Here is a 19,562-nt window from a genome sequence, read left to right as displayed (position 1 = left end):
CGTTCATGTGGAAAGCATTAGTGCGATATCATAGCTGTAGCAAATCAAATCAAATCAAATGTTATCTGTCACATACGCCGAATAAAACAGGTGTAGACCTTACCATGAAATGCTTACTTACAAGTCCTTAACCAACAATACAGTTCAAGAAATAGAGTTAAGAAAATATTTACTAAATAAACTAAAGTAAAATGTAATTAAAAGTAACATAAAAAAGTAATATAGTGAGCCTATGTACAGGGGGTACTGATACCGAGTTAATGTGTGGGGGTACAGGTTAGTCGAGGTCATTTGTACATGTAGGTAAGGGTAAAATGACAATGCATAGATAATAAACATCGAGTAGCAGTAGTGTAAAAACAAAGGGGGGGGGGGAGGGTCAATATAAATAGTCTAGGTGGCCATTTGATGAATTATTCACCAGTCTTATGGCTTGGGGGTAGAAGCTGTTAATTAAGGAGTCTTTAGGAACTAGACTTGGCGCTCTGGTACCGCTTGCCGTTCGGTAGCAGAGAGAACAGTCTATGACTTGGGTGACTAGAGTCTGACAATTTTTTGGGCCTTCCCCTGACACCGCCTAGTATGTAGGTCCCGGATGGCAGGAAGCTTGGCCCCAGTGATGCACTGGGTCGTACACACTACCCTCTGTAGCGCCTTACGGTCAGATGCCAAACAGTTGCCATACCAGGCGGTGATGCAACTGGTCAGGATGCTCTCAATGGTGCAGCTGTAGAACTTTTAGAGGATCTGGGGACCAATGACAAATCTTTTCCCACTTCCTGACGGTGAAAAGGTGTTGCAGTGCCCTCTTCACGACTGTCTTGGTGTGTTTGGAACATGATAGTTTGTTGGTGATGTGGACACCAAGCAACTTTAAACACTTGACCCGCTCCATTAGAGCCCTGTCAATGTGAATGGGGGTGTGTTCGGCTCTCCTTTTACTGGAGTCCACGATCAGCTCCTTTGTCTTGCTCATGAGGGAGAGGTTGTTTTCAGTCAATCAACAGCATTCTCACATAGGCGTTCCTTTTGTCCAGGTGGTAAAGGGCAGTGTGGAGTGCGATTGAGATTGCTTCATCTGTAGATCTGTTGGGGCAGTATGCGAATTGGAGTGGGTCTAGGGTTTCCAGGATGATGGTGTTGATGTGAGCCATGACCAGCCTTTCAAAGCACTTCATGGCTACCGATGTGAGTGCTACAGGGCGGTAGTCATTTACACTGTGAGGAAGGGAGGTAAAACCGTATCATTGGGACGTATGATCCTTTTATCCCAAATTGGGTAGAGAAGCCCTCTCAGCCCTCTGAGCATTGCTCTGGATCTCTTCTCTCTTCTGTTTTATTTAGGTTATGAAACATATCAGTCAGCCTCACAGGTCTGCAGAAGACTCGCCTTCAAACCACAGTATACCACACCACCGTATACCACACCACAGTATACCACACCACAGTATACCAAACCACCGTATACCACACCACAGTATACCACACCACCGTATACCACACCACAGTATACCACACCACCATATACCACAACACCGTATACCACACCAACATATACCACACCACAGTATACCACACCACAGTATACCACACCACAGTATACCACACCACCGTATACCACACCACCGTATACCACACCACCGTATACCACACTACAGTATACCACACCACAGTATACCGCACCACCGTATACCGCACCACCGTATACCACACCACAGTATACCACACCAACGTATACCACACCACAGTATACCACACCACCGTATACCACACCACCGGATACCACACCACCGTATACCACACCACAGTATACCACACCACCGTATTCCACACCACAGTATACCACACCACAGTATACCACACCAACATATACCACACCACAGTATACCACACCACAGTATACCACACCACAGTATACCACACCAACATATACCACACAACAGTATACCACACCACCGTATACCACACCACAGTATACCACACCACCGTAAACCACACCACCGTAAACCACACCATCGTATACCACACCACAGTATACCGCACCACCGTATACCGCACCACTGTATATCACACCACCGTATAGCACACCACAGTATACCACACCAACGTATACCACACCACAGTATACCACATCCCAGTATACCACACCACCGTATACAACACCACAGTATGCCACACCACAGTATACCACACCACAGTAAACCACATCACAGTATACCACATCACAGTATACCACATCACCATATACCACACCACCGTATACCACACCACAGTATACCACACCACAGTATACCATACCAACGTATACCACACCACAGTATACCACACCACTGTAAACCACACCATCGTATAGCACACCACAGTATACCACACCACAGTATACCACACCACCGTATATCACACCACCGTATACCACACCACAGTATACCACACCACCGTATAGCACACCACAGTATACCACACCGCAGTATACTGTACCACACGACAGCATATCACAACACAGTATACCACACCACAGTACACCACACCACAGTATACCACATCACAGTATACCACACCATCGTATAGCACACCACAGTATACCACATCACAGTATACCACACCACAGTATACTGTACCACACGACAGCATATCACACCATAGTATACCACACCACAGTATACCACACCACAGTATACCACATCACAGTATACCACATCACAGTATACTGTACCACACGACAGCATATCACACCATAGTATACCACATCACAGTATACCACATCACAGTATACCACACCACAGTATACCACACCACAGTATTATGTACCACACGACAGCATATCACACCATACTATACCACACCACAGTATACCACACCACAGTATACTGTACCACACGACAGCATATCACACCATAGTACACCACACCACAGTATACCACACCACAGTATACCACATCACAGTATACCACATCACAGTATACCACACCACACAGACCGCCCATAGAGAGCTCTGCTCCGCTCAGCAAGGCAGCAACAGCTCATTTACACATTGTTTTAGAGATGAATGGGGCCCATTACGCATGGATAATACGAGTCAGAAAAATGAAGTACACTCTGAATCACGCTGGCATGGTGTGAGAAAACTTTATGGAAACATATTGGCCTCGTCGGTCAGAGAGTCAGGCGTGTTTTGTTAAACAGCTGCTCTTATTTCACATAAAGTCCAGTTCACCTGGTAGTTTATGCCTCTCTACTACTGCAGCCATGGTATATCTCTACCCCTCTTTTCCCTTGAGGAGAGCAGAACAAAAGCACCACAATATTAAAGTCTAGCTCAGACATGGCAGAGACGAGGAAACGTGTGGACACCCTCTCCCCCTCAGTCAATGTGGGTCAGCACTTAAGGCACCACCGTGAGTATGGTACAGATTAGGGTATGTAGAACACATACTAAGTGCCAGGATTGGTGAAGGGAGTAGAGGGGGTTGGGATGTGAGAGGAGGTTCATTGTGATATCTCCATATTTATCTCTTTAGAAGCTTACAGCTAAAACTTACAGCATTTACTTATAGTAGTCCCATTCAAATGAGAAAATGGAGATAAGCAGTAAAGCTTTACCTGCTCTTCATCTTCCTATATAGGTTCTGCTCTATACCAGCCTTCTACTTAACAGGTAAAGAGTGGAGAGACAGAGAAGATGTTCTGATATCAAACCTATGCTACTGTATGTGTTCATGAAAAGACAAGGACTGTGATGGAGAGCGGAGAGAGTGAGGAGAGAGTGAGGACAGAGATTCCATTTCATAATGTACAGTCTTAAATTAGAGGAAAAAGATATTCACTGTCATTTTAAGAACTGAAGCTCTGGCTGAATGGATTCCTAGTTTAGCAGCAGTCCTCTATTTGTTCAGTAAGCTCTAATAAGCATCCAGTCACTCTATTCTTTTGTCAGTTATTGTCTGACATAGCAGGCTATTGTTGGGCATAACATTGACCAATCAGAGCACTTAGTTTGAACCCTGCAACACAATATCATCCTGATTTCTCTCACTCTCCCTCCATTATGTGTTCAGAAATAGTCTCTTGGATGGACAATCTCTCTCTCTTTACCAGAGGCCTGTTAATTCAAACACGGGAACATAATTACAGTGTACCTCGGTGGATCTCCCTGGTGGACTGGGTAATTGTGTTTAACTTGGCTGCTGCTGATTCAGATCAACCCTGATTGTCTCCCTCCCTTCCAGGCTTTATCTCTGGCCTCACTTGCCTGGAAGAATATGGACTACAGTTCACGGGTTATGCCTCCTCCATTCTAGAGGGGATCGGATGCCAAAAGCTGTTGCATATTATGTATTTAGGTGAATCCACATTAGCGTTCTGGCTGTGTGTTGTGAGCAGAGTTGGATGTAGTGTTGCACACAGACATGCGTATGCATGCACGCATTCAGACACACAGAGTTGTGCACAATACATCCTTCTTCACACTGTATTGTGCTACATTCATGGTCATGTGTTTATGCTTGCAGCATTTTTATGATCCAGTGCATACGTGAGTGGAAAATAGTTGGGTAAGGGGGAACAATATGTCACAGACAGCCAATCCATGACTCACCTTGAGTAGCAACCTGGTCTCAGAGCATTTTGTATTATTCTGTAAATCAGAGATACTCCATTTAGTATGATATCTTACGTTTCATATGGTTACATAAGACAAGTGGTTACTTGAAGCAAAAACTAAGGTAGGGTGGTTGGGTTGGTGTATAGCGCAAACGTCTACCAACCCAAAGCTACTTTGTAACTACTTCCCCTTCCCCCTAACCTTAACCCTTGTAACTAACCCTTCCCCTAACACTAACCTTAAACATTAACCTAACTCCTAAACATAACCCTAACCTTAACCCTAACCCTCAATCCGTACCCCTATCCTAGCTAATGTTAGCCAGCTAGCTAAAGTTAGTCACCTAGCTAGAATCCGTAACATATTGTAAATGTTGAAAATTTGTAACATATAATACAAATTTTAATTTGTAACAAATCATATGAAATGTGTGATGGCCAACCACAAATGAATACATACCATAAGAAACGTCACATATCATACTAAATAGAGTATCTCGGATTTACGTACAGAATAATTTGGAATGCTCTGCTTTCAAATAAATTGGTTAATTAGGCGTCCACAGTCCAGCTAGTAGAGAGAGTTCACCAGTAATCTGAACCCTGTCTTGAATAGCAGCAACTTCCTCTTAATTATCACTACCATTGTACAATACTCAATACAAACAGGAGACTCCATAAAACAGAGCAGAGGGAGCTGGCTGCCTGGCAGGCTCTCTGCTGAGCTCAGGGGTCATCTCCCTGTATGCTCCATGAAATATTCATCTTCAAACACGATGACCTATTTAACATTACACCTTTGCCAGTGGGCAGCCTCTAGCAGTAGAGGCTGCTGAGGGGAGAACGGCTCATAATAATGGCCGAAATGGAGTGAATGGAATGTCACCAAACACATGGAAACCTTGTGTTTGATGTATTTGATACCATTCAACCTATTCCTCTCCAGCTACTACCACCTCCCCAATATAGGTGCCACTAAACTCCTGTGGCCTGTAGTCTCCGAAATTCCCCCCTGATGATGACAGGCTGATATGAGCTCACAACACACTGCTTAGCATTTCAAGCTGGAGACCACTGGACAACGGCATGGGAGTGGATGAGCAGATGCCATTCTATTCACATCATCATGAATATGGATATACATGTATATACTGTATGTTGACAGGTAGTCTAATGACACACAAGGAGAAAAAGCTAGTGCATGAGAAACTGAAAATGATTCTCAAACATATTGACAAGAGCAAGACACAGTAGTCAGTAGAACACTACTCCAATTACTGGATGGTCAAACAAGGGTCATGTGCTACCACACTTCTAGTGACTTTGTCTTAGACAACAACATGCCACCACTCTGATGTCATAGCCAAATATGACAATGATGTGACTAATTATGATTGTATAACTGTAATCCAAATACATTTTTATAGCAAAACGCCATTTCATTTTCGTTCGAAGCCCAGTTTGGAAACAAAAAGATGCATACATAAACCCTGAAGCATTAAATGTGTTTGGCAGGAACGACTGGATTTTGTTTCCACAGCGAATCGTTTTTATGTTTTTAGCCAAACGAGCCACAAAAAAGACTGACACTTTTGACACTTTTTATGCTTCAGTAGCCAGTCATACCCTCAAGACCCATTGCCTAATCCATAAAACAGGACTGTATATGTTGGCCATGGAGTCTGCTCACTGTTTTAACGGAAGACATTAAAGGAAAAACACACACAGTAAGTCATGCTGTCTCTCCTGCTTTACCCTCACATTCTTCCTGCATTGGCATGTCGAAGTAGGAATGCCAGACAATTTAGGCTTCAAAAGAAAAGAGAAAAACAGAAAAGCTTATGCCTACAAATTCGGAATTAGCCTAATTCTTTTGTATCTCCACTGAATGTTTTCCAAGGAAAACTCATTTTCTTAGCGTGCCTAAGAAGCTCATTTCACTTGGAAAATGGTTCAACGCGGTACTTTTGAATGAGCCGATTACGATACAGTGTTTGTTCCATCCTCACATCATGAAGAATGCTCTTTGTTTTGGATTTGGTAATACACTGGCACAGGCTCTAAGACTGGGAGTGCTATGTCCAAATGTTTTGTGAATGATTTAGCATAATGTGCAGAGCAATTCTGGGGTGCTGTAATGTGGCCAAATAAAAACATCCTTATCATATCAGTGAAGGTGAAGTTGTCTATACCATATCATCACATCAGTGGCTCCTACGTGAGTCATCTTCTCGAGCAAGAAATATAGATTGTGTCAAGGAAAAACTTAGTGAGAAATCTCTTTCTCTCTCTCTCTCTCTTTCATAAAGGACTTTCGTAATTCATATCTCAAAATTCATAACATACCAAATGCCTCTGTTGCAAAAAAACAAAAACATTTTTGAGCATAGCCCTATTTATTTATGCAACAACACACTCACTGATCATCATAAATTATAAGAAAGCTAATTACAGTGTCTCCTAAACACATGATTGACATCAGGAAATGAAGTTGGGTTATCAGCTGATCATTGATGTTGATGATTGATGTAAATCTGCTAGTTAACTAGCTCGTTTTATTTTACTGATTGTGATTTATCTTCAATGCTCTTATCAGATAGTAGAATATTCCCAATCGTCTAACTCATGATATATGGCTGTCTGGCTAGTGTCTTGTGTGGATATTTTAGTATATGGTGGTTAGCTATAGTCTAAACTACCTGTGTTGCTGCTGCAATGACACACATGTGCAACCCCCGACTGAAGAAGGGGTGGACTGGTCCTCTCTATGTCTTTCTGCCTCTCTAAGCCAGCCAGACCGAATATCGATAATGATGTAGGCTAAATCAAGCGTTATCAAATGTTATGCTGCTGTGGCAGTACTGTTAATATTTAAACTAGGTAGCTAGCTACACACACTCGACTGGTGACCGCAGCTCTCAAGCTGCTGGATGATGTTTGGATACCGGTGGAGTGCATTCTCCATACAGGGCAGATTTGAAACAGGCACAACTGGGTGTGCATGAGCCCTGTACAGGGCAGATCAACAGGCACAACCAACGGACAGGGTGACGAACTTGAATATGTCAGGTAGACTTGCGGGCAGTAGCGGGCAGTGGGTCCCGAACAACACAATAATTATACCCCCCCAAAGAATGTGGGGAAATTCTACCACCACCCAAAATGGCACTTTGGAGACTGGAAGGGCAAAGGGGCATGTACTCTGCACAGGTAGAGCCCTATCTTAGTGCCTGAGCCTGCTTTATTTTCACAGCTGGTTAGCAGAGCATGGCATGCTGGGACAGATACTACTGGGGCCATCTTCGAAAGAGGTCCGGGTCTTATTGACATTCCTTGCATAAATTGTAGAGAGAGAACCAGTCCCAGCCATTACATATTCAGAGATAGGGGCCTGTGCACACAGCAGATCTGAGTATGATGAAGCAGACAATAAACTGGGCGATGCAACATGATAAGGTTGTGGCTGAGGAGGCGAGTCGCAGACAAATGTGGCCTGACAACGTGTAGCGGGGCTGTGAGAGTTAGTCCCTCATTTAGAGGTCCTCCATTAGGATGGTCAAGGTTACCCTGACGACAGCCAGATTACAACCCCGCATGGAATAAATAGACACCTTCATCTTCATGTTTTACCCTCAACATGCTTTAACCTGCTCACCCGACCTCTGCTGGGCTCAAAGCAGATGCTGAAGTACAGTAAGTTATGGAACCTACTTCTCTTGGATTGGCCATTCAAGCCACATCTGGTTGGGTAAGATATCAGGTTGTTGGCTAATCATAGAAATAGTGACAGATGTGCACAATGAGTTTGAGTGGAATGGGTGACACAGAGGAAAACAGATACCAGCCAGAGATGATTCACTCTGCTCTAGACCATGGACAACGCCAGGTGTGCAGAACTACAACCTTCAACAGAACAAGCCTCTGATGGCACAGGCACAGCCTCACATCATATTCTAGTCCTTTACAGTGATTTATGCAAGATGAGTAGCACATGTCATACCATGTGTCATCCCCTTTTTCAGCAGTTGGGCAGAAAAATGGGCCACCAATACAGGAAATACATGCACACACAAACAGTTCTGTTTTGATGTCATGTCATAATTATCTCCTGCCACTGTCACATCAGTGTGAATAGTAAAAGCCATCAGCCATGCTGCCTCCGCAGTTTGACTAAAATTACACAAAGAGCATGTCACTGAGCAGCTAGCCAACCACTGGGGCTATTTGTTTAGTGAGGTCAGTGAGGACATGATGGACGTGGAGGCATGGATCGCGGGCAGTAATGTCGAACATACACACCCGGCAGTCCCTAACTGTCACTTCTACTGATCTGAGACCTGTCCATCCTCATTAGGCCTACACACAGACTGGGCAGAGGGGGCTAATTAACAACCACAGCTGAGCGATGACCGTGTTGGTGAGGAGGAGTGGGAGTTGGAGAAGGAGGGGTGGACGAGCAGGAAGTGATGACAAACTGTCTCAGACTGTCTCCACCAGTATCTCCCTGAGAAATACTTGTGTGTGTGATGTTGCTGTACCGAATGTTATAGCTATATGCATATTTTGGGGTGGTCCAGGAATGAAAATGCTGTCGACCACCTAGCTAGCTAGCATTACCGTCTAGAAACTAAACATACTATAATGTCAAGAATTTGCATATCTAGCTTTAGCTAGCTAATGCTAGTTGAAATTAAGGCATTGGGCATCTTGTGGGGTTTATGCAGTGTAGCTACATGATGCTATCGTTAGATTCCTTAAGTAGCCTTGTTAGCTAGCTTGAACATTAGTTAGCAGCTAACATAGCTAGCAGGCTAAATACACAACCCAACACTTACCTAAATTTACCAGTCCATGAGACCGGTAGCCATTTTGGCGTCACTCTTCCACCTTTCAATTTTTTCCCCAATGTTTCTGAATGGGTCATGAGCAGTCTTTTTCTCGCTTTTTCTTCTCTTTTGCGGTTGAGTTGATTCAGATCCAAGAACAGAGAATGATCCTTGTTGGTTTTATGTGCTCTATTTGTTTCTGACGGCTGTAACATTAGGATTACCAGGAGTTGGAGGGATAAGGGAGGATGGGGTTGAGGAGATGAGAGAAAGGTATGCATGTCTGGCTAACTAGTCAATCCCATCATGTTACTATGATAACTGGACTCTACTAGCCATGAGACCCTCCCGAGGGAAGGGCCAGGTCATCACACCAGGGTCAGATTGGCTCTTAACTCATAACAATGACTCCTATCACGATGGCCATAAAGGAGCACAGCGAAGATGGAGCTTGGCATAGTGTTACTACATTATGCTCATCATACTCTAGCACAGAGCAAGGAACTGCACCAGAGCATCTCCACATCCAGCCGGTCAACAAGGTGAACACTAAATGAGATGTTCTACTATTTCATCTCCAATGTTGGCAGGAGTTCTATAAATGTACTGTATTAATAGAATTACTCAGAAAGAATACCGCTGTTTATGATTTTAAAACATCAGAAAAGATCAGGGGAGATTCTGTTTGGCTCTCATCTACTGTTGGCAAGCATGTTTGTAATGCTGCCCTGCAGGCCAGACTCTAACAGAGTGGTAGAGAAAGATATGGACGGAGATACAGTACAGTTTGATTCCACCGCCTTGATACCACATCCTGCTCAGGTATATGGACTACAAATTTCATGCTACACAATGCAAATGATTATTCACTGACCAAATATTTTTCCCATAATATATAATAACAACAATTTATCTTTGCATTACTCAAATGTAATGAGTGATGTGTAACAGGATAGTCCTGATTGTTTCATTCTCTGGAAAATCCTTCCCAGGTCTTAACTGCTTTTATGTCAGATCAAAATATCAGTGTTTTAGAGACTGCACAGAGAACCATATCAAAAAGAAACACTTAACTATACATTATTCACTAGCTTTGCATTATGTGCATACTTAGGACTCGAAATCGCTTGCAACACAAGTTTCATGCAAAAGTCTCCTATTGACTTGGATGATTTATACAAACCTCTTCATGATTCAGACCATCGTATTTCATATCTATGTTGTTACAGTCATCATCATCTAGTGTTATTGTTCCCACATCCTAACTCTTCCTTTCTCACCTCGCCCCCCTCTCTCTTCCTCTCTCCCTCTCCCTCCATGTAGGCCCCCCTCAGTAAATGAGGCAAGGGGAGGCAAGGGGAGCAGAAGGGGGATTTGCTGTTAGCAGAGGCCAGGCTTCCGCCGGTGTCCCTTGCAGAAACACCACATGAATTTCACTTCATCTTATGTCAAGTTAAGGCACTAAAACGTGACAACATGTAAAAGCAACACGTGATAATATGAAAGTACACATGTGAAAACATGATTTAGTGAAATAAATGTGACAACATGGGGTTGCAAAATTTCCTTTTTTACATGTGAAAATTCAATTTCGATTTTCACATGTGAGGTGAAAACATGTTTTTCTCCTCTCTTGTGAACAGGTGTTAACATGTGAACTCTACATTTAGTACATGTGGACATATGGTTTCACATGTGAACAGGTTTGGGGAGTAACGGATTACAAAAAACGGTAACTGTAATCGGTTACGTTACCAGCAAAACTATTGTAATGAGATTACCGAAGCTTTTGAAAAACAAAATGATTACTTCAAAGATTACTTTTAAATTCAGAAAGGATGTTTACAAATGTTTTGTTGTTGTTGACACTTCTCTGTTTTCTCAATGACATTCAAATCAGCATTGAAAAAGGTTCAAGTTTAAGTTTGTTACACCTGAGCGAGTCTGACCACAAGTCAGAGACCACTATGATGACACACCAAATGTGTTTGATGGATCGTGGGAAAAGAGCAGGAATAGGCTTTTGTAGGCTACAGTCCAAACTATGTCTTCCAATGGTGCGACTGCTGTCAGCATTCAAAGATTATCCAACTTGAATAAATGCTTGGAGGTAAGGATGACAGCAGTGGTGTAGTCTACGGCGATACGGATATAACTTATTATTGATATCTACATAGCGCATTGATGTGAATCACACTGCTGCTCTCTCATTTAGCTATTTGCGCCTTACGGATTGTGGTTGTTGTGATGGCTGGTCATAAATCTAAATGTGTATTTGAACCCAATAATGGTTGAATTCAAGAAGTTTAAGCTGCCTATCAATCATTGTTTTTGAAACCAGTGGACAACCAGTGAAAAATGTGCTCTTGCAACAGCTGCATAGTGCGAATCACAGCCTATGGAATAAACCCGGGGCTTTTATTGCTCAATCTAATTCATGCTGATAAAAAAACATCCATAGGCCTAATGGATACATGCTCAAACTCACACACTTTTGATAGACTTAAAGGGGCGATTGCTACATCAATTTTTTTCACAGTCAAAGTTCAAAAATGGATGAAACAAACTCATGAACTAACTTCATGAGGCATGTATACATTATATTCTTCAAGAATCAATGGTGCATTTATTTATTTTTTACTTTATTTAACTAGGCAAGTCAGTTAAGAACAAGTTCTTATTTTCAATGACAGCTTTGGAACAGTGGGTTAACTGCCTTGTTCAGGGGCAGAAAGACAGATTTTTACATTGTCAGCTCGGGGATTCAATCTTGCAACCTTCTGGTTGCTAGTCTAATGCTCTAACTACTAGGCTGCCTGCCGCCCTTCATCAAATCGTATCCACAAAACACCAGTCTTAACGTCAACAGTGAAGGGGCGACTCCCGGATGCTTGCCTTCTAGGCAGAGTTGCAAAGAAAAAGCCATATCTCAGACTGGCCAATAAAAAGAACACAGACACTGGGCAGAGGAACTCTGCCTAGAAGGCCAGCATCCCGGAGTCACCTCTTCACTGTTGACGTTGAGACTGGTGTTTTGCGGGTACTATTTAATGAAGCTGCCAGTTGAGGACTTGTGAGGCATCTGTTTCTCAAACTAGACACTCTAATGTAATTTGTCCTCTTCCTCAGTTGGGCCTCCCACTCCTCTTTCTATTCTGTTTAGAGCCAGTTTGCTCTGTTCTATGAAGGGAGTAGTACACCGCGTTGTACGAGATCTTCAGTTTCTTGGCAATTTCTCGCATGGAATAGCCTTCATTTCTCAGAACAAGAATAGACTGATGAATTTCAGAAGAAAGTCTTTGTTTCTGGCCCTTTTTAGCCTGTAATCGAACCCACAAATGCTGATGCTCCAGATACTCAACTAGTCTAAAGAAGGCCAGTTTTATTGCTTCTTTAATCAGTACAACAGTTTTCAGCTGTGCTAACATAATTGCAAAAGGGTTTTCTAATGATCAATTAGCCTTTAAAATTATAAACTTGGATTAGCTAACACAACGTGTCATTGGAACACAGGAGTGATGGTTGCTGATAATGGGCCTCTGTAGGCCTATGTAGATATTTCATAAAAAATCTGCCATTTCCAGCTACAACAGTCATTTACAACATTAATGTCTACACGGTATTTCTGATTAATTTGATGTTATTTTAATGGACCAAAAATTTACTTTTCTTTCAAAAACAAGTACATTTCTAAGTGACCCTAAACTTTTGAACGGTAGTGTATGTTTCCATTGATTCTTGAAGAATATAACTTATAAATGCCTCATGAGGTTAGTTCAACTGTCACAATCCATGACAACCCAAAATGTAAGCTTGTTTCACTCCAATGTTTGTAAACATTGTAAATATAAACACACACTGTATAGCCTCATAACATGGTTAAAACAATCATTTGTATATCTTGGATGGTCGGTCCTTGCATCCATAGCTCTGTCTATTAATCTGAGAGTGGTTACATTTCTCCAGGCCCATCCCTCAGCTTTTTACCAAAACAGAGGTGGGGCGTCCGTTTCGTTATTGTTTCATCTGTGGATTTGCCCTTTAAACAGCTGTATATTATCAAGATATCAAAGTGTCACCAACTAAAAGGGTAACAATAGGCCTATAGCAAATGCAGCATATGGCATTCATTTTTCACATGTAAATAGCACTTTTTAGTGGTGCTCAAAGCATGCCATTCCATGAGCGCAGCATTTATTCAACTCGAATCAATGAGCCCAATCAGTCCATGACAACAGAGTAGGGCTGGCTAATAAATCCTTAGTTTTGGGCTCATGCTCAGGTAAAATAATTTGGCTAATCTATACTTCCATATTTCCAAGTCCTATTCTTGAAGATCAAGGGGTATAACATTTATTGGAATGACTGGAATGCTGATACAGTTTGGCTTTTAATGAGGCGGCAGGTAGCCTAGTGGTTAGAGTGTTGGACTTGTAACCGAAAGGTTGCAAGATCGAATCCCTGAGCTGATATGGTAAAAATATGTTGTTCTGTCCCTGATACAAGGTAGTTAACTCACTGTTCCTAGGATGTCATTGAAAATAAGAATTTGTTCTTAACTGACTTGCCTAGTTAAGTAAAGATATAATTGAATTGTATTATTCTATGTAGTAGAAAGCCATGGTTTAGAAGAAGCCTACATAACAAACCCATAAATAAAATGGAACATCCATCTATGTAAACTTTAACATTGATTTATCCTGCAATACATCTCGTTCATTTGGTAACAGACATTTTTGTCTTCTTCTAATGTCTCTTTAGGGGAAAGTAATCTAAAAGTAATGGAATGTAATCAGATTATGTTAGAGTTTGGGTAATCCAAAAGTGATTACTGATTACAATTTTGGACAGGAACTAGTAACTGTAACGGATTACATTTAGAACGTAACCTACCCAACTCTTTTGTTTTCACATGCGGAAATTTCAGCTCAACATGTGAAAACAGTGATAATGTGATATCACATGTGCTTTGTTTTTGCAAGGGAATGAAATGGTATGTTTTTTTTTAAAGAGTAAGTGGTACGCTGTTCAGCTAAAATAATGTACAAATCTTTAATCAATGACAATATGATTACATTTGACATGATCACTTAGTACTGACTTTTCAATATGACCCCACCTGGGATTTGAACTGGATTTGTGGTACACTGATCTTGCTGCTTTGCCACAAAGTCTGTAGCATGATAATATAATAGTTTTCTCGAGTGTATTTTTAAGTCCAAAGTGTAAGAATAGAGGTGAAATGAGTCATTGACACACACGTGGCGTAGCAGGAAGATCAGAATGCCGGGAACCAAGAAGTTGTGTGTTCAAATCCTAGGTGAGGAAATGTTGAATAATAATTACTGTGTAAATAAACAAACAACATGTAATCATCTATGTCAAATATGTAAGTTGAAAAAAACAGTGTATGTTAATTACAAGCACTTGTATTTTTATCCTAACGACTCATTTCTGTTTGCAGGGCATCACCTGTCAAATCTCATCTGAAAAATATTCACATATGAACATTTGAAAGGATTTGTGATCGCGTGAAAATCCACATGTGAAATATCGTCAAGTGTTCCAAAAACACATGGTTTCACATGTGAAATTACAAGTATGTACCCCTCAAGACACTAGCCAAATCCTGTGTAACACCTAGTAATTACACTGTAGTTATGCAGATTTTACATGTACTCTGTGACGTACTTCTGTGTTTATCCTCCCACTTGAGGATGACACCAGTATGGTAGACCCCAGTCAGTGAGGTTGAGCTATATCTGATCTGTTTTTGTGAACTCAACCAAGTCAACCCAGATTATATACTTCTGGGGGTCAACTGCTAGCAACAACATTGAGTGGAATTTTTGAAGTGTGCATTCACGGGTTGGTAATTAGAGCCTATGTAATCTCGGGACGCCCAGCACATCTGTCAACAAGAGATTACAACCTTGTGATAGTTATTACTGAATCGGATTCAGCTGAGAAGAAACAACATGTTAAATTGGTGAATTTAGTGGAAACTTTCCCATTTTTGTAACAAGCATGGTAACAAGCGTTCATTGTTACACCTCAGTAATTACCACCAATAACTGTACATGCTGTTTTACAGCGTAACTATTAGTTGTTACAATTAACTACAATGCGTGTTACAGTGTAATTACACATGTAATAACACTGTAACAAGGACCCCTTAAAATGAAGTGTTACAGCAGGCAGGGAGGGCAGAGGAGCCACAGTAACAACCTCCTTTACATCCCCTCCATTCTCCCCTGGTTCTGCCCCGTTTACTCTGTTCCTCCACCTCCACCCACACTGCCATGAGGGCTGAGGTAAAGAGCAGTCCTCTCTCTCTCTATAGCAGCGGGTGGAAGATAGGGAGAACATCAGAGCAGTCCTCTCTCTCTCTATAGCAGCGGGTGGAAGATAGGGAGAACATCAGAGCTGTCATTCTCAGCGAGCTGAGCTGTCTATTGAAGGCTGCATAGATTGGTACAATACATGTAGCTAGAAGACAGTGAAGTGCACAGCTCTCAGAGAAGGTTCCAACCTCAGGAACACTTTGCTCAACTAGCCCGGGTTCTCCTGGCAGTTGGAGTGTATGTGTTTTCAGTGTATTTCCATGTGCTCACGGCAATCATAATAATCTATATGGAGACATCTAAAAATATTTACCTGTGTGCTACACAGTAGTTTGCAGAAACGCTTTGTAAGTCACCCTGGATAACAATGTCATCTAAATACACATTAATCTCCTACCAGAAGAGGGATGAGTGCAGGGGTGAGGGGGGGACATGAAGAAGAGAGGGAGGAAAGAGAGGAAACGGACAGAAAATTTGGTTAAGGGGATCAGAGTGAGTTCCACCACTGGTCCTTTGAAGGCGGGCACTGCACTGTGCTGCCAGGCAAATGAGGGGGTGGGGGCTAGTGCCAATGGGGAGATAAGAGAGGAGCAATAATCCAACAAACAGGATTAGGTAGTGAGGTGGAGGAGAGGTGCTGGGTAGGATGGGTCACTACCACCCCTGCTCAGCCATTGGGCACAGTTGTAGGGAGGCAGTCCAAGCCATATCAGCAGCACCACACAGGGAGATAGGGGTGGCCCTGGGGAAGGTGACACCAGACCAGGCAGAGCCCCGGGGGTTAGCTGGGAGATGTGTGGCCTCTCATTAATGCATCTGTTCTGCATGGTCCCTATCATGACATGGCACAGGCACATGGGTGTTACACACTGAGTTCTCTCTGCCAGGCCAGACCTCTGTACTCCAGCATCATGGGAGCTACGGCCACACACAGGGACTGAAAGAGATGGAGTCCACCCACCTCACCTCAGAGAAGATCATGCAAAATCACTGCACTATGCAACATCTGCTATGGAATCAAAATGGCTCAAGTATAGACTTTGAAATCATTCAAGGACACACAGGCATAGCAATTATTGAACTTGGTACAAAGCAGTGGTCCAAAACTATGATCAGAACCATGGACACCAGGGCTTTCCCACACACCCCTCCAAATGTTCTTACTAACCTCTTTAAAACAGTTCAATAAACAGAAACTAGTGTCAGAGAGATATGAAAGAAAACATAGCCCATCGGCTCATATTCATGCCAGTGGTGTGATACAGAACAAGAATCTTAATTCCATATATTCTAATCAGAGGGAGATGGAAAAAGGATCCACTGCTCCCAATTGACTGACTTTATCACCATCACCACAAACTCACAGCAGATCGCCAATCCTCAAAACATCACAGCCTAGAACAGAAGCATGATCTCTTACACAGAAGTCAACAGATCCAGAGTCCGTCTGGACTTCTGTGTGACTTACCTCCCTTGTTCCTGTGTCTGCCTGGCGCCCTGCCCTGCAGGCTGACCTCTGGTCCTCCCAGGAGCAGGAAGAGAATCAGAGCCAGTTCACAAGCAGACACACATCCACATCCACACCTGGTCCTGGGTGACATCTCAGGGCTCAGTCTGGCACCTGGGTCTCCTCACACACACACTCTGGGTAGGTTCCACTGTGGGACACTACTGTCTCCACCCAGCAGTCTCACCAATCACAGGGAGGGCAGCATGGGAGATGTGTGTGGGACGGTCCCACTCTGTCTGCTACACCCTCAGTTCCATCCACATCAGTTCCAGTTCCCAGGTGCCTCTGCAGACACATTCATGGTATCCTCAAGTTGATGTTGATAAAGGGTGTTTTCCTTTGTTCTTAGTTGGCAGTTGGCTGTTTCTCTTGGGTCTGTCCACCATGCGATGGAGAGACTGTGTCTCCTTGCAGACAGAGCTGTTGTATCCACAATCACATCACCAGAGCGCTGTAGAAGCGTTGTGAAGTCCCTTTCCAGAGGATCCTCTTAGACAGCACTGCACAGGACAGCTTGAGGACAGAGCTGGCTGAGCAGAGTCACACAGCGTGGAGCTCCCCTCACTTGCTCTGTTTCACACAATACTCTCTCTCTCTCTCTCTCTCTCTCTCTATTTCTCTCTTTCTCTCTGAAGGCTGAAACAGCTGCAGGTAAAGCTGGTGCTGATTATAGTGGTAGTGATGGTGCTGATGGAGACAGTGGTGTTGATGGTGTTGATGGTGGTGAAAGCCTGCTCTTTCACCACAATGTGTTCACTCAGAGACGTCCATGCAGGAGAGGAAAACACACCAGTCCAGAGGTATGAGCGCAGGGGATGGAGAGTGAGAGAATGAGAGAGAGTGTGTGAGTGTGAGAGAGGCACGAGTACAGTGTAACAGTGAAGCGAGCAGTGGAAAGAGAGTGAAAGAGAGATAAATGAAGCCAATGGTTGAGACGTGTGGAGGAATGTCAGGTTTGCGCGTGGAGAGAGGAGAGCGGAGAGGAGAGAGGAGAGAAGTAACGTAGACGGCTCTAATCCTCACACACAGGCAGGCAGGCAGCTCTGGAAGCAGCAGTCGATAGAAAAACACTTTCCGAGGAGAGAGATGACAGCTTCACCACGCGGCTATGTCAGCTCAGCGTCATAGATCAGTGTGGAGAGAGTGAGAGAGAGAGAGCAGGGGATGTGGAGAGAGGGAGCTGACTTCAGAGAGTCGGGGGGAAGTAGAGGGATATGGAGGCAAGGAAAAGAGAGGAGAGGGAAGGGGGTGGAGAGGGGTGATGTACGTTCCTAGCTATCTCTGGGGTGTGCAAGGTTTTTCACCACAGTTACTGGAGTTGAGCGAGTGAAATTAATGTTTATCAAAAGAAACCCAATCGCCCTCTTACACTCTTTACATACAATTACTATCTTCCTCTTTCTCGCCCTTACACCTGTAAGGGTGTAAGGGCACATGCCAATTGCATGCTTCTGCAAAACTTGAGACATCTGTGGCATTGTATTGTGTGACAAAACCACACAATTTAGTGGCCTTATATTGCCCCCAGCACAAGGTGAACCTGTGTAATGATCATGCTGTTTAATCAGCTTCTTGATATGCCACACCTGTCAGGTGGATGGATTATCTTGGCAAAGGTATGTAAAACAGGTGTGTAAACATATTTGTGCACCAAATTTGAGAGAAATAAGCTTTTTGTGCATATGGAATATTTCAGCGATCTTTTATTTCAGTTCATGAAACATGGGACCAACACTTTACATTTTGCTTTATGTTTTTGTTCAGTATAGATAAAAGGAGATGCAAGATTAATGAGGTCGTGTGCAAATGTGTGTGTGTGTGTGTATGTGTTAGTGATGCGCGGATCAGCTGTTTGTTCACCTGCCTGCAATTGCTGATAACTCATGTTACCACCTGACTGTAAGAGAAGTGAAAATCTGAGGGCCGCACTATACAGTCAGAGATGCCAGTATTCTTTTTTTTACATGTTTTCTTCTTATGTTCCAACATTTTGGTAGGCTATTTGTTATTAAACTTGGCTATAATTTTCTTCTGTCATTACTTGTTACCCTAGAAGAGTAAATAAACCGTTGCTCACCAGAAAATGGCATACATCAATAGAATGCTTCAATCTAGTTGACATCAGTAAAGTTTTCACATCAATAGAATGCTTCAATCTAGTTTACATCAGTAAAGTTTTCACATCGATGGAATGAATGCATCAATCTAGTTGACATCAGTAACGTTTTCACATCGATAGAATGAATGCTTCAATCTAATTGACATCAGTAAAGTTTTCTCTTT

General features: G+C 42.8%; 1 protein-coding gene across 2 annotated transcripts in view; it reads right to left on the bottom strand.

Annotated features, from left to right (window-relative positions):
• LOC106603263 (roundabout homolog 2) overlaps positions 1 to 18,336 on the bottom strand; it is a 171,928-nt gene extending 153,592 nt beyond the window's left edge. For both annotated transcript variants that reach the window (XM_014196666.3, XM_014196669.3), the window contains exon 1: positions 17,238 to 18,336. In XM_014196666.3, coding sequence (XP_014052141.1) covers positions 17,238 to 17,370 — 133 coding nt within the window. In that variant the 5' untranslated portion in view covers positions 17,371 to 18,336. The remainder of the gene's footprint in view (positions 1 to 17,237) is intronic.
• Positions 18,337 to 19,562: the final 1,226 nt, after the last annotated feature.

This window comes from Salmo salar, chromosome 04, assembly GCF_965601325.2.
Source record: "Salmo salar chromosome 04, fSalSal1, whole genome shotgun sequence".
In the NCBI taxonomy this organism is placed as follows: Eukaryota; Metazoa; Chordata; class Actinopteri; order Salmoniformes; family Salmonidae; genus Salmo; species Salmo salar.
This window is presented reverse-complemented; position numbering and strand designations above follow the sequence as displayed.